This window comes from Cherax quadricarinatus, unplaced genomic scaffold (genome assembly GCF_038502225.1).
Source record: "Cherax quadricarinatus isolate ZL_2023a unplaced genomic scaffold, ASM3850222v1 Contig327, whole genome shotgun sequence".
Classification (NCBI taxonomy): domain Eukaryota; kingdom Metazoa; phylum Arthropoda; class Malacostraca; order Decapoda; family Parastacidae; genus Cherax; species Cherax quadricarinatus.
Genome location: NW_027195353.1, coordinates 57,975 through 72,301, shown reverse-complemented (window position 1 = coordinate 72,301; position 14,327 = coordinate 57,975). Strand labels below are relative to the sequence as shown.

Here is a 14,327-nt window from a genome sequence, read left to right as displayed (position 1 = left end):
AAGTTTAGATTTAGAAAGGACATAGGAAAGTATTGGTTTGGAAATAGGGTAGTTGATGAGTGGAACAGTCTACCTAGTTGGGTTATTGAGGCTGGGACTTTGGGTAGTTTCAAATCTAGGTTGGATAAGTACATGAGTGGGAGGGGTTGGATTTGAGTGGGACTTTCACATCAGAGCTTATTTCTTGGGTGGCATTGAAAATTGGGATGGGCAAATGTTTTGTTAGTGGGATGAATTGTAAAGGACCTGCCTAGTATGGGCCAGCAGGCCTCCTGCAGTGTTCCTCCTTTCTTATGTTCTTATGTTGTTAGCCAAACACTGCCTTGTTAGCCAAACACTGCCTTGTTAGCCAAACACTGCCTTGTTAGCCAAACACTGCCTTGTGAACCAAACACTGCCTTGTGAACCAAACACTGCTTTAAGAGCCACACACTGCCTTGTGAACCATACACTGCCTTGTTAGCTAAACACTGCTCTGTGAGGCCTGCACTAACCTCTGTGTGTATGTGTATGTGTATGTGTGTGTGTGTGTGTGTGTGTGTGTGTGTGTGTGTGTGTGTGTGTGTGTGTGTGTGTTCACCTATTGTACTCACTTAATTGTGGTTGCAGGGGTCATGACTTAGCTCCTGGCCCCGCCTCTTCACTGACCGCTACTGTGTGTGTGTTTGTGCAAGAGAGAGAGAGAGAGAGAGAGAGAGAGAGAGAGAGAGAGAGAGAGAGAGAGAGAGAGAGAGAGAGAGAGGCAGGCGTGAGGTAAGACACACAGTAACTTTAAGGTTGGACAGCACTCAACGCTGCTCTTCAGCTGCCTCAGCACACCAAACTAACCCTGTGTGCTGCTGCTGATGTAGTCTGCTGTACCACTCACAGTGTTGTAATTTAACACTTCTGCTGTAACCTCACACTGCTGTAGTCTAACATTACTGTTGTACCTTCACACTGCTGCTGTACCTTCACACTGCTGTTGTACCCTCACACTGCTGCTGTACCTTCACACTGCTGTTCTACCCTCACACTGCTGCTGTACTCTCACACTGCTGTTGTACCCTCACACAGCTGCTGTACTCTCATACTGTTGTACCCTCACACTGCTGTTGTACTCTCATACTGTTGTACCCTCACACTGCTGTTGTACTCTCACACTGCTGCTGTACTCTCACACTGCTGCTGTACTCTCACACAGCTGCTGTACCCTCATACTGTTGTACCCTCACATTGCTGTTGTACTCTCACACTGCTGTTGTATTCTCACACTGCTGTTGTATTCTCACACTGCTGCTGTACTCTCACACTGCTGCTGTACTCTCACACTGCTGCTGTACCCTCACACTGCTGTTGTACCCTCACACTGCTGCTGTACCCTCACACTGCTGCTGTACTCTCACACTGCTGCTGTACTCTCACACTGCTGCTGTACTCTCACACTGCTGCTGTATTCTCACACTGCTGCTGTACCCTCACACTGCTGCTGTACTCTCACACTGCTGCTGTATTCTCACACTGCTGCTGTACCCTCACACTGCTGCTGTACTCTCACACTGCTGCTGTACTCTCACACTGCTGCTGTACTCTCACACTGCTGCTGTACTCTCACACTGCTGCTGTACTCTCACACTGCTGCTGTACCCTCACACTGCTGCTGTACCCTCACACTGCTGCTGTACCCTCACACTGCTGCTGTACCCTCACACTGCTGCTGTACTCTCACACTGCTGCTGTACTCTCACACTGCTGCTGTATTCTCACACTGCTGCTGTACTCTCACACTGCTGCTGTACCCTCACACTGCTGCTGTACCCTCACACTGCTGCTGTACCCTCACACTGCTGCTGTACCCTCACACTGCTGCTGTACTCTCACACTGCTGCTGTACTCTCACACTGCTGCTGTATTCTCACACTGCTGCTGTACCCTCACACTGCTGTTGTACCCTCACACTGCTGTAATCTATCACTACGCTGCAATACCATTATGAGCACTATCCTGCACCCCTCACCCTGCGCCGACTCACCTTGCACCCTTCATCCTGCACTCTCACCTTCACCCTGCGCCTCTAGCTCTCATTTTGCACTCTCACCTTCACCCTGCACCCCTCACCCTCATTTTGCACTCTCATCCTGTACCCTCATTTTGCACTCTCACCCTGCACCCTCATTTTGCACCCTCACCCTGCACCTTCACCCTCACCGAGATGGGTGATGATATAGTGTAACCATAAAAGAGGATAAAGACTGAGGGAGATATGGGTTCATATCTCCAGTAGTGAGTTCTCAATACTCTCTAGAGCTCACCCTCGTCTCTCCCATCCACACCAACACACTCTTCTCTCCCATCCACACCAACACACTCTTCTCTCCCACCCACACCAACACACTCTTCTCTCCCATCCACACCAACACACTCTTCTCTCCCATCCACACCAACACACTCTCCTCTCCCACCCACACCAACACACTCTTCTCTCCCATCCACACCAACACACACTTCTCTCCCACCCACACCAACACACTCTTCTCTCCCATCCACACCAACACACTCTTCTCTCCCACCTACACCAACACACTGTTCTCTCCCACCTACACCAACATACTCTTCTCCCTCACCCATCAACACCAACACTCTTCTCCCTCACCCTTCACACTACCGCAGCCTCCCTGCTGTAGCAAGGCACCCAGGAACCTATTTATCGCTAGGTAAGTACGCAGGTTCCTATTTGCTGCTAGGTAAAGGGTGACAACTGCTACATAAAGAGCTACCAGCACGTCTCCATCCGCCCCAGAACAGCACCCGGTCCTTCGATTATGAGCCAAAGACAATTCCACTGAGTTACTAGCCACCTGATGTCACTTAAGATATAATTAACCTCCTGTCTCAGGTGCCTAAATAACTGCCATCCTCAGGTGCATAATTAACCTCCATCCTCAGGTGAATAAGTAACCTCCAGCCTCGAGTGCATAATTAACCTACATCCTCAGGTGAATAATTAACCTCCAGCCACAGGTACAAAATTAACCTCCATCCTCACATACATAACTACCTTCCGGTCAGGGTACATTATTACTTTCCAGCCCCAGGTACAAAATTACCTTTTAGCCCCAGGTACAGAATTACCCTCCAGCCTCAGGTACATAATTACCATACAGACCCAGGTAAATAATAAGGTGCCTAAGGTAATTACTTCAAGCTCCAGGTACATAATTACCTGTCGGCCTAAGTTATAAGTATGTTTTAATGTTGCAGTGGTCACTGGTTCTATTGGTCTGTGGTGGCCCGTGGTTCTGTTGGTCTGTGGTGGTCCCTGGGCCTGTGGGCATGTGGTAGTCCCTGGACCAGTGGATCTGTGGGTCTGTGGTGGTTCCTGGACCTGTGGGTCTGTGGTGGTTCCTGGACCTGTGGGTCTGTGGTGGTCCCTGGACCTGTTGGTCTGTGGTGGTCTCTGGTTCTGTTGGTCTGTGGTGGTCCCTAGACCTGTGGGTCGGTGGTGGTCCCTGGTTCTGATGGTCTGAGGTGGTAAATAAACCTGTGGGTGAGTGGTGGTCCCTGCACCTGTGGGTCTATGGTGGTCCCCTGGTTCTGATAGTCTGCGGTGGTCCCTAGACCTGTGAGTCTGTGGTGGCCATTGGACCTGTGGGTCTGTGATGGTCCCTGGACCTGTGGGTCTGTGGTGGTCCCTGGACCTGAGGGTCTGTGGTGGTCCCTGAACCAGTGGGTCTGTGGTGGTCCCACGACCTGTGGGTCTGTGGTGGTCCCTGGACCTATGGGTCTGTGGTGATCCCTGGATCTGTGGGACTGTGGTGGTCCCTGGACCTATGGGTCTGTGGTGGTCCCTAGACCTGCCGGCCTGTGGTGGTCCTTGGTTCTGTTGGTCTGTGGTAGTCCCTGGACTTGGTCCGTGGTGGTCCCTGGTTCTGATGGTCTGTAGTGGTCCCCAGACCTATGGGTCGATGGTGGTCCCTGGACCTATGGATCTGGGGTGCTACCCTCGTTCGCTTGCTCTGTGGTGGTCCCTGGACCTGTTGGTGTGTGGTGGTCCCTAGACTTGTTGGTCTGTGGAGGTAGCTGGACCTGTTGGTCTGTGATGTTCCCTGGATCTGTGGTGTTCCCTTGACCTGATGGTCTGTGGTGTTCCCTGGACCTGTTGGTTTGTGGTTTTTCCCTGGACCTGTAGGTCTGTGGTGGTCCCTGGACCTGTTGCACTGTGGTGATCCCTGGACCTGTTGTTCTGTGGTGTTCCCTGGACCTGTTGCTCTGTGGTGGCCCCTGGACCTATTGTTCTGTGGTGTTCCCTGGAACTGTTGGAATGTGGTGTTCCCTGCACCTGTTGGCCTGCGGTGTTCCCTGGACCTGTTGGTCTGTGATCTTCCCTGGACCTGTTGGTCAGTGGTGGTCCCTGGACCTGTTGGCCTGTAGTAGTCCCTGGACCTGTTGGTCTGTGATGTTCCCTAGATCTGTTGGTCTGTGGTGTTCCCTGGACCTGTTGGTCTGTGGAGTTCCCTGGACTTGTCCTGTGGTGGTCCCTGGACCTGTGAGTCTGTGGTGTTCCTTGGACCTGTGAGCCTGTGGTGTTCCTTGGACCTGTGGGTCTGTGGTGTCCCCTGGACCTGTAAGCGTGTGGTGGTCCCTGGACCTGTGGGTCTGTGATGGTCCTTGACCTGTGGGCCTGTGGTGTTCTCTGGACCTGTGGGTCTGTGGTGGTCTCTGGACCTGTGGGTCTGTGGTGGTCTCTTGACCTATGGATCTGTGGTGGTCCCTGGACCTGTGGTGGTCCATGGACCTGTGGGTCTGTGGTGGTCCCTGGACCTATGGGTATGTGGTGGTCTGGACCTATGGGTCTGTGGTGGTCCTTTTACCTGTGGGTCTGTGGTGGTCCCTGGACATGTTGGGCTGTGGTGGTCCCTGGTTCTGTTGGTGTGTAGTGGCAGATAGATCTGTTGGTCTGTGGTGGTCCCTGGACATGTTGGTCTGTGGTGGTCCCTAGACCTGTTGGCCTGTATTGGTCCCTGGACCTGTTGGTCTGTGGAGGTAGCTGGACCTGTTGGTCTGTGATGTTCCCTGGACCTGTTGGTCTGTGGTTTTTCCCTGAACCTGTTGGTCTGTGGTGTTCCCTTGACTTGTTGGTCTGTGGTGTTCCCTGGACGTGTTGGTCTGTGGTGGTCCATGAACTGATTGCACAGACCTGTTGGTCTGTGGTGGTCCCTGGATCTGTTGCTCTGTGGTGTTCCCTGGACCTGTTGCTCTGTGGTGTTCCCTGGAACTGTTGGAATGTGGTGTTCCCTGGACCTGTTGGTCTGTGGTGTCTGCTCTGGACCTGTTGGTCTGTGGTGGCCCCTGGACCTGTTGGCCTGTGGTGGTCCCTGGACGTGTTGGTCTGTGGTGTTACCTGGATCTGTTGGATTGTGGTGCTCTCTGGACCTGTTGGTTTGTGGTGTTCCCTGGACCTGTTGGTCTGTAGTGGTCCCTGGACCTGTTGGTAAGTGGTGTTCCCTGGATCTCTTGATCTGTGGTGGTCCCTGGACCTGTGGGTCTGCAATGGTCCCTGGAACTGTGCGTCCGGTGGTCTCTGGACCTGTGGGTCTATGGTGGTCCCAGGACCTACGAGTCTATGATGTTCTCTGGACGTACGGGTCTATGGTGGTCCCTGGACCTGTTGGTCTGTCGTGTTCCCTGGACCTATTGGTCTGTGGTTGTCTCTGGGCCTGTTGGCATGTGATGTTCCCTGGACCTGCTGGTCTGTGGTCCCTGGACCTGTCGGTTTATGGTGGTCCCTGGACCTGTGAGCGTGTGGTAGTCCCTGAACTTGTGGGTCTGTGGTGGTCCTTGACCTGTGGGTCTGTGGTGGTCTCTGAACCTGTGGATCTGTGGTGGTCTCTGGACATGTTGGCCTGTGGTAGTCCCCTCGTTCTATTGATCTGTGGTGGTCCATGGACCTGTGGGTCTGTGGTGGTCCCTGGACCTATGGGTTTGTGGTGGTCCCCGGACCTGTGAGTCTGTGGTGGTCCCTGGACATGTTGGCATGTGGTGGTCCCTGGTTCTGTTGGTGTATAGTGGTACCTGGACCTGTGGGTCTGTGGTGGTCTCTGGACCTATTGGTCTGTGGTGGTCCCTGGACTTGTTGGTCTGTGGTGGTCCCTGGACCTGTTGACCTGGGATGGTCCCTGGTCCTGTTGGCCTGGGATGGTCCCTGGCGCTGTTGGTCTGTGGCGTTCCCTGGACCTATTGGTCTGTGGTGGTCCCTGGACCTGTTGGCATGTGGTGGTCCCTGGACCTGTTGGTATGTGGTGGTCCCTGGACCTGTTGGTCTGTGGTCCCTGGACCTGTGGGTCTGTGGTGGTGTCTGGACCTGTGGGTCTGCGGTGATCTCTGGACCTATTGGTCTGTGGTGGTCCCTGGACCTGTTGGTCTGTGGTGGTCCCTGGACCTGTTGGTCTGAGATGGTCTCTGGCCCTGTTGGCCTGGGATGGTGTCTGGACCTGTGGGTCTGTGGTGGTCCCTGGACCTGTTGATCTGTGGTCCCTGGACCTGTTGGTCTGTGGTCCCTGGACCTGTTGGTCTGTGGTGGTCCCTGGACCTGTTGGCGTGGGATGGTCCCTGGCCCTGTTGGCCTGGGATGGTCCCTGGCCCTGTTGGTCTGTGGCGTTCCCCGGACCAGTGAGCCTGTGGTGTTCCCTGGCCCTGTTGATCTTTGGTGTTCCCTGGACCTGTTGGTCTGTGGTGGTCCCTGGACTTGTTGGTTTGTGGTGGTCCCTGGACCTGTTGGCTTCGGATGGTCTCTGGCCCTGTTGGCCTGGGATGGTCCCTGGCCCTGTTGGTCTGTGGCGTTCCCCGGACCAGTGAGCCTGTGGTGTTCCCTGGCCCTGTTGATCTTTGGTGTTCCCTGGACCTGTTGGTCTGTGGTGGTCCCTGGACCTGTTGGCATGTGGTGGTCCCTGTACCTGTTGGTATGTTGTGGTCCCTGGACCTGTTGGTCTGTGGTCCCTGGACCTGTGGGTCTGTGGTGGTGTCTGGACCTGTGGGTCTGCGGTGATCTCTGGACCTAGATGAATGGTTCAGAGAACCGACATGTTGATAAATTAGACACATGTGCAACTCTTGGGTATTTTTATTGATGAAACGTTTCGCCACACAGTGGCTTCATCAGTCCATACGTAGGAGAAACTTGAAGAACAGGAGGAGAATGAGGTAATCAGTCCCTCAACCTTGAGTCGATGTGTTCAGTCCATCAATCTTGAATAGAATCATTCTATTCAAGATTGATGGACTGAACACATCGACTCAAGGTTGAGGGACTGATTACCTCATTCTCCTCCTGTTCTTCAAGTTTCTCCTACGTATGGACTGATGAAGCCACTGTGTGGCGAAACGTTTCATCAATAAAGATACCCAAGAGTTGCACATGTGTCTAATTTATCATCTCTGGACCTATTGGTCTGTGGTGGTCCCTGGACCTGTTGGTCTGTGGTCCCTGGACCTGTTGGCCTGGGATGGTCCCTGGCCCTGTTGGCCTGGGATGGTCCCTGGCCCTGTTGGTCTGTGGCGTTCCCCGGACCAGTGAGCCTGTGGTGTTCCCTGGCCCTGTTGGTCTTTGGTGTTCCCTGGACCTGTTCGTCTGTGGCGGTCCCTGGACCTGTTGGCAGGTGGTGGTCCCTGGACCTGTTGGTATGTGGTGGTCCCTGGATCTGTTGGTCTGTGGTCCCAGGACCTGTGGGTCTGTGGTGGTGTCTGGACCTGTGGTCTGTGGTGGTCCCTGGACCTGGTCTGTGGTGGGCCCTGGACCTGTTGGTCTGTGGTGGTCCCTGGATCTGTGGTGGTCCCTGGATTTGTGGTCCCTGGATCTGTGGTGGTCCCTGGATCTATGGTGGTCCCTGGACCTGTTGGTTTGTGGTGGTCTCTGGACCTGTTGGTCTGTGGTGGTCCCTGGATCTGTGGTGGTTCTTGGATCTATTGTCCCTGGATCTGTGGTGGTCCCTAGATCTATGGTGGTCCCTGGGCCTGTTGTCTTGTGGTGGTCTCTGGACCTGTTGGTCTGTAATGGTCACTGGATCTGTTGTCTGTGGTGGTCCCTAGACCTGTGGGTCGGTGGTGGTCCCTGGTTCTGTTGGTCTGTGGTGGTCCCTAGAACTGTGGCTTCGGTGGTCCTCCCTGGACATGTGGGTCTGTGGTGGTCCCTAGACCTGTGGGTCTGTGGTCCCCTGGTTCTGTTGATCTGTGGTGGTCCCTAGACCTGTTGGTCTGTGGTGGTCCCTGGACCTGTTGGCTTGGGATGGTCTCTGGCCCTGTTGGCCTGGGATGGTCCCTGGCCCTGTTTGTGGCGTTCCCCGGACCAGTGAGCCTGTGGCGTTCCCTGGCCCTGTTGATCTTTGGTGTTCCCTGGACCTGTTGGTCTGTGGTGGTCCCTGGACCTGTTGGCATGTGGTGGTCCCTGGACCTGTTGGTATGTGGTGGTCCCTGGACCTGTTGGTCTGTGGTCCCTGGACCTGTGGGTCTGTGGTGGTGTCTGGACCTGTGGGTCTGTGGTGGTCCCTGGACCTGTTGATCTGTGGTCCCTGGACCTGTTGGTCTGTGGTGGTCCCTGGACCTGTTGGTCTGTGGTGGTCCCTGGACCTGTTGGCCTGGGATGGTCCCTGGCCCTGTTGGCCTGGGATGGTCCCTGGCCCTGTTGGTCTGTGGCGTTCCCCGGACCAGTGAGCCTGTGGTGTTCCCTGGCCCTGTTGATCTTTGGTGTTCCCTGAACCTGTTGGTCTGTGGTGGTCCCTGGACCTGTTGGTTTGTGGTGGTCCCTGGACCTGTTGGCTTGGGATGGTCTCTGGCCCTGTTGGCCTGGGATGGTCCCTGGCCCTGTTGGTCTGTGGCGTTCCCCGGACCAGTGAGCCTGTGGTGTTCCCTGGCCCTGTTGATCTTTGGTGTTCCCTGGACCTGTTGGTCTGTGGTGGTCCCTGGACCTGTTGGCATGTGGTGGTCCCTGAACCTGTTGGTATGTGGTGGTCCCTGGACCTGTTGGTCTGTGGTCCCTGGACCTGTGGGTCTGTGGTGGTGTCTGGACCTGTGGGTCTGCGGTGATCTCTGGACCTATTGGTCTGTGGTGGTCCCTGGACCTGTTGGTCTGTGGTGGTCCCTGGACCTGTTGGTCTGTGGTGGTCCCTGGACGTGTTGGCCTGGGATGGTCCCTGGCCCTGTTGGCCTGGGATGGTCCCTGGCCTTGTTGGTCTGTGGCGTTCCCCGGACCAGTGAGCCTGTGGTGTTCCCTGGACCTGTTGATCTTTGGTGTTCCCTGGACCTGTTGGTCTGTGGTGGTCCCTGGACCTGTTGGCATGTGGTGGTCCCTGAACCTGTTGGTCTGTGGTCCCAGGACCTGTGGGCCTGTGGTGGTGTCTGGACCTGTGGTCTTTGGTGGTCCCTGGACCTGGTCTGTGGTGGGCCCTGGACCTGTTGGTCTGTGGTGGTCCCTGGATCTGTGGTCCCTGGATCTGTGGTGGTCCCTGGATCTATGGTGGTCCCTGGACCTGTTGGTTTGTGGTGGTCTCTGGACCTGTTGGTCTGTGGTGGTCCCTGGATCTGTGGTGGTTCTTGGATCTATGGTCCCTGGATCTGTGGTGGTCCCTGGATCTATGGTGGTCCCTGGGCCTGTTGTGGTCTCTGGACCTGTTGGTCTGTAATGGTCACTGGATCTGTTGTCTGTGGTGGTCCCTAGACCTGTGGGTCGGTGGTGGTCCCTGGTTCTGTTGGTCTGTGGTGGTCCCTAGAACTGTGGCTTCGGTGGTCCTCCCTGGACATGTGGGTCTGTGGTGGTCCCTAGACCTGTGGGTCTGTGGTTGTCCCCTGGTTCTGTTGATCTGTGGTGGTCCCTAGACCTGTTTGTCTGTGGTGGTTCCTGTACCTGTTGGTATGTGGTGGTCAATGGACGTGTTGGCCTATTGTGGTCCCTGGGCCTGTTGGTGTGTGGTGTTCCCTGGACCTGTTGGTGTGTGGTATTCCCTGGACCTGTTGTTTTGTGGTGTTCCCTTGACTTGTTGGTGTGTGGTGTTCCCTGGACCTGTTGGTCTGTGGTGATCCCTGGACCTGTTGTTCTGTGGTGTTCCCTGGACCTGTTTGTCTAATGGTCCCTGGACCTGTTGGTATGTGGTGTTCCCTGGACCTCTTGATCTGTGGTGGTCCCTGGACCTGTGGGTCTGTAATGGTCCCTGGAACTGCGCGTCTGGTGGTCCCTGTACCTGTGGGTCTATGGTGGTCCCAGGACCTGTGAGTCTATGATGGTCCCTTTACGTAAGGGTCTATGGTGGTCCCTGGACCTGTGGGTCTGTGGTGGTCCCTGGACCTGTGGGTCTGTGGTGTTTCTGAACCTGTGGGTTTGTGGTCTGTGGCTGACCCACAGTTAAATAACATAAAACTTAGCCGTACAGATTGCGAAAAGGACTTGGGGTTTATGGTAAGTAGCAACCTTAAACCAAGACAGTAATGCCTAAGCGTACGTAATAAGGCAATATAATAATAATAATAATAATAATAATAATAATAATAATAATAATAATAATAATAATAATAATAATAATAATAATAATCGTACTAAGCTCTAAACTCAAATGGGGTCATACAACACCGCAAGGTTGAATGTGATAAACAAGAAATATGCAAATGTCAAAGAGTTGTGTAGTAGGAGTGTGTTAAGAGGCAGTTAGCGAGGGTTGTGGGAAGCGTCTAAAGGAAAACATAATCAAAGTTGGTGTAATAAGTTAGTTTCCGAAACAAAGTCAAAGAGGGAGTTTGCATCAAAGATGGGACTTTCAGCGAGGACGTCAGGTCGAGTGCGTTAGGGCGGTGAAAACCAAGGAAGTAAATTCTTCATGCCCACTGATAGACAGGACAGTCTATTAAGAGAAGTTGAACTGATTACATAACTTGGCAATCCTCACAGAGCGGTGCTGAGCGCTTTTCAAAACATTCCCACGAGTGAGATACGTGAGTCTGATACGATACGCAAGCGAGAGAGTGTAGCCTCCCAGACATGACAGCAATATGATGATGACCAAAACCCTAAACACGGGTTGACAGAATGCAATTTATTGTGAGCCATCTAAGACCACCTTTGTTGCCAGCGGCTGCTAAGTTATCTAAAGATGTCTGAAAATGGTCTGAGAAAGGAAGGCCCCTGTATAAAAAAGAAGTTATGAACTGCTGACCGAGCAGCAGAGTCTACATGTTCTTTACCCTGAACATATACGTGTCCAGGGACCCAGGAGAAAAGATGTCTTTGTGTCTGTTAGAAATGCAACTTAACCAAAGCTGGATACGTAGAAAGATGGGATGAGGGGAATTAAATGTCTGGAAAGCCTGAAACGCACTATAGGAGTTTGAAACTACTACAAATGTTGAGGTAAGGATTGATGCAATACGTTGATGGTGACAGGTGACAGTCATCACAGGTGACAGTCAATGCAGGTTACAGTCAGCAGGTGACAGTCAGCACAAATAACAGCTGCATACCCGACACCTTCATAGGACTTATAACTATCAGTGTAGACCGCAATGGCACGAAAATGAGATTGGAAGTGGGTAAAAGTGAGCATGAAGTTACTGTAGGTGATTGAGCGTTCGCACATGGAAGTGGGAAAGAACAAACATGAACCGTCGGAACTTCCCAAGGGGAAAGTAAAAGGTAAGATGACTTAAGAAATCGTAATGACACGATTGCGGGTTCAATCCCGGCCGGGGGTATGGTTTAAAAGGTAAGATGCTGGATGAACACACAGAGGAGGCAAATTAAGGGAAGCCAAGAGCGAGTGAAAACGGTGAGAAAATAGGCATAGTAAAGAGTGTCGACGATCAAACGGAAGAGTTCTACTAAGATCTGTTACCATCTTATATGTAAAAGAATCACGAAGGTCATGAGAGCAGATGAAATAATGAAGACAATGGGCATCACGCCGATCTTTCAAAGATGGAACATTTGCCTCTGCATGCAGACCCTCAACCAAGAAGGAACGAGAAGCACCTAGACACAAACTCAACCCCTGATTAATGTAATAATCAACATTAGAGTTATGGGAGAGGCTGCAAATACAGCTGGACTCCAAAGTCCAATTTAGATAAGATCAGAGCTGAATGAAGATGAAGTCGTCTATCAGCCCCCATCCCCCCCCCATCAAGATAGGCAACTCAATTCCTGGTCAGAAAAGTGACGGCTGAAGTTTAATGTAAATAAATGCAAAGTTCTGAAGCTCTAGAGCGTTCATAACCCTATCACTTATAAGTTAAATAACATAAAACTTAGCCGCACAGATTGCGAAAAAGACTTGGGGGTTATGGTACGCAGCAACCTTAAACCAAGACAGCAATGCCTAAGCGTACGTAATAAGGCAAACAGATTACTGGGATTTATATCAAGAAGTGTAAGCAACAGAAGTCCAGCGGTTATATTACAGCTTCGGTATAAACCTTGGTAATAAATACTGGCAAAGTGGTTTAGAAAAACACGTAAGCAAATACTAGGTCATATTTGTTAAAAACGTTTTGGTCCTGGGACCTTGATCACTTCTAACATACAGAGGTTGAAAGACATTATATATAGGCGGAGAGTGAGGTGTGAGTGACACATGGTGACCCGGAGAATGCCATATTGGGATGAGGACGGATAGATGATGAGATCATGTGGAGACTTATATACCTTTGCCTGGTAAAGGTATACAAGTCTTCACACCGTCGCTTGTTCTTCACATTGTTTCAGGCTATGAAACAGAATTCTTCTCCTGGCTGAGGGACTGACAACCTCAAATCTACATCTTTCAAGGGTGTTGGACTGATTACATCGTCTTCACATCTCTACTGCTCCTGCTTACTTTCTGTACTCAACTGAAGAAGAAAACTGAGACACATGTGCAACATCTAGGTATCTTTATTGTAGACGTTTCGCCATCCAGTGGCTTAATCAATACAGATACTAAGACATAATTTGAAGACAGTAGAGCTATATACAAAAGATGAGGTAATCAGTCCCTCAGTCTTGGAGTTGGTGTGAAGTGCACCGTAACCGTGAAGATTCTGGAGCACCTTGAACTTCATCTGCCACGGAAAAATAAACACATAAGCAGTAAAATGTGTTTGTGACTTGATAAAGCCCACTGTGTGGGCGAAACGTTGTCAATAAAGGATCACATTATACTGCGTATGTGTTTATTTTCCCACTGTGTCGATATTTTATACCATTTATTTCCTTCATCTGCCTCCTCCTCCTTTAAGAAACACTATTGTGGATAAATGGTTCAGAGAGCCAACAAGTCAATAAATTAGACACATGTGCAAAACTTAGGTATCTTTATTGAGGAAACGTTTCAAGTGTTACATATATTGACTCAAGGCTGAGGGACTGATTACCTCAAACTCCTCCTGTTCTTCACCATTGTCCTTTGTATGGACTCATGAAGCCACTGTGTGGCGAAACGTATCCTCAATAAAGATACCTAAGTGTTGCACATGTGTAATTTATCAAACACTAGTAGTAGTAGGTTGGTAGACAGCAACCACCCAGGGAAGTACTACCGTCCTGCCAGATGACTGTGAAACAAAAACCTGTAACTGTTTTGCATGATGGTAGGATTGCTGGTTTCTTTTTCTGTCTCATAAACACGCTAAGATAACAGGGATATCTTGCTACTCCTACTTACACTTTGGTCACACTTCACAGACACGCACATGCATATATATATATATACATACATCTAGGTTTTTCTCCTTTTTCTAAATAGCTCTTGTTCTTTTTTATTTCTTCTATTGTCCATGGGGAAGTGGAAAAGAATCTTTCCTCCGTAAGCCATGCGTGTCGTATGAGGCGACTAAAATGCCGGGAGCAATGGGCTAGTAACCCCTTCTCCTGTATACAATTACTAAAAAAGAGAAGAAGAAAAACTTTATAAAACTGGGTTGCTTAAATGTGCGTGGATGTAGTGCGGATGACAAGAAACAGATGATTGCTGATGTTATGAATGAAAAGAAGTTGGATGTCCTGGCCCTAAGCGAAACAAAGCTGAAGGGGGTAGGAGAGTTTCAGTGGGGGGAAATAAATGGGATTAAATCTGGAGTATCTGAGAGAGTTAGAGCAAAGGAAGGGGTAGCAGTAATGTTAAATGATCAGTTATGGAAGGAGAAAAGAGAATATGAATGTGTAAATTCAAGAATTATGTGGATTAAAGTAAAGGTTGGATGCGAGAAGTGGGTCATAATAAGCGTGTATGCACCTGGAGAAGAGAGGAATGCAGAGGAGAGAGAGAGATTTTGGGAGATGTTAAGTGAATGTATAGGAGCCTTTGAACCAAGTGAGAGAGTAATTGTGGTAGGGG

General features: G+C 51.2%; 2 protein-coding genes across 3 annotated transcripts in view; both read right to left on the bottom strand.

Annotated features, from left to right (window-relative positions):
• The window catches only part of LOC128696636 (serine/arginine repetitive matrix protein 2), a 194,856-nt gene that overhangs the window by 132,131 nt on the left and 48,398 nt on the right, over positions 1–14,327 (bottom strand). The window lies entirely within an intron of this gene.
• LOC138851316 (basic salivary proline-rich protein 1-like) lies at positions 6,580–9,311 on the bottom strand. Its single transcript, XM_070080331.1, has 2 exons — positions 7,420–9,311; positions 6,580–7,033 (listed from the first exon to the last, which is right to left on the bottom strand). The coding sequence occupies exon 1, from the start codon at positions 9,308–9,310 to the stop codon at positions 8,216–8,218; it is 1,095 nt and encodes a 364-aa protein (XP_069936432.1). The 5' UTR covers position 9,311; the 3' UTR covers positions 6,580–7,033; positions 7,420–8,215.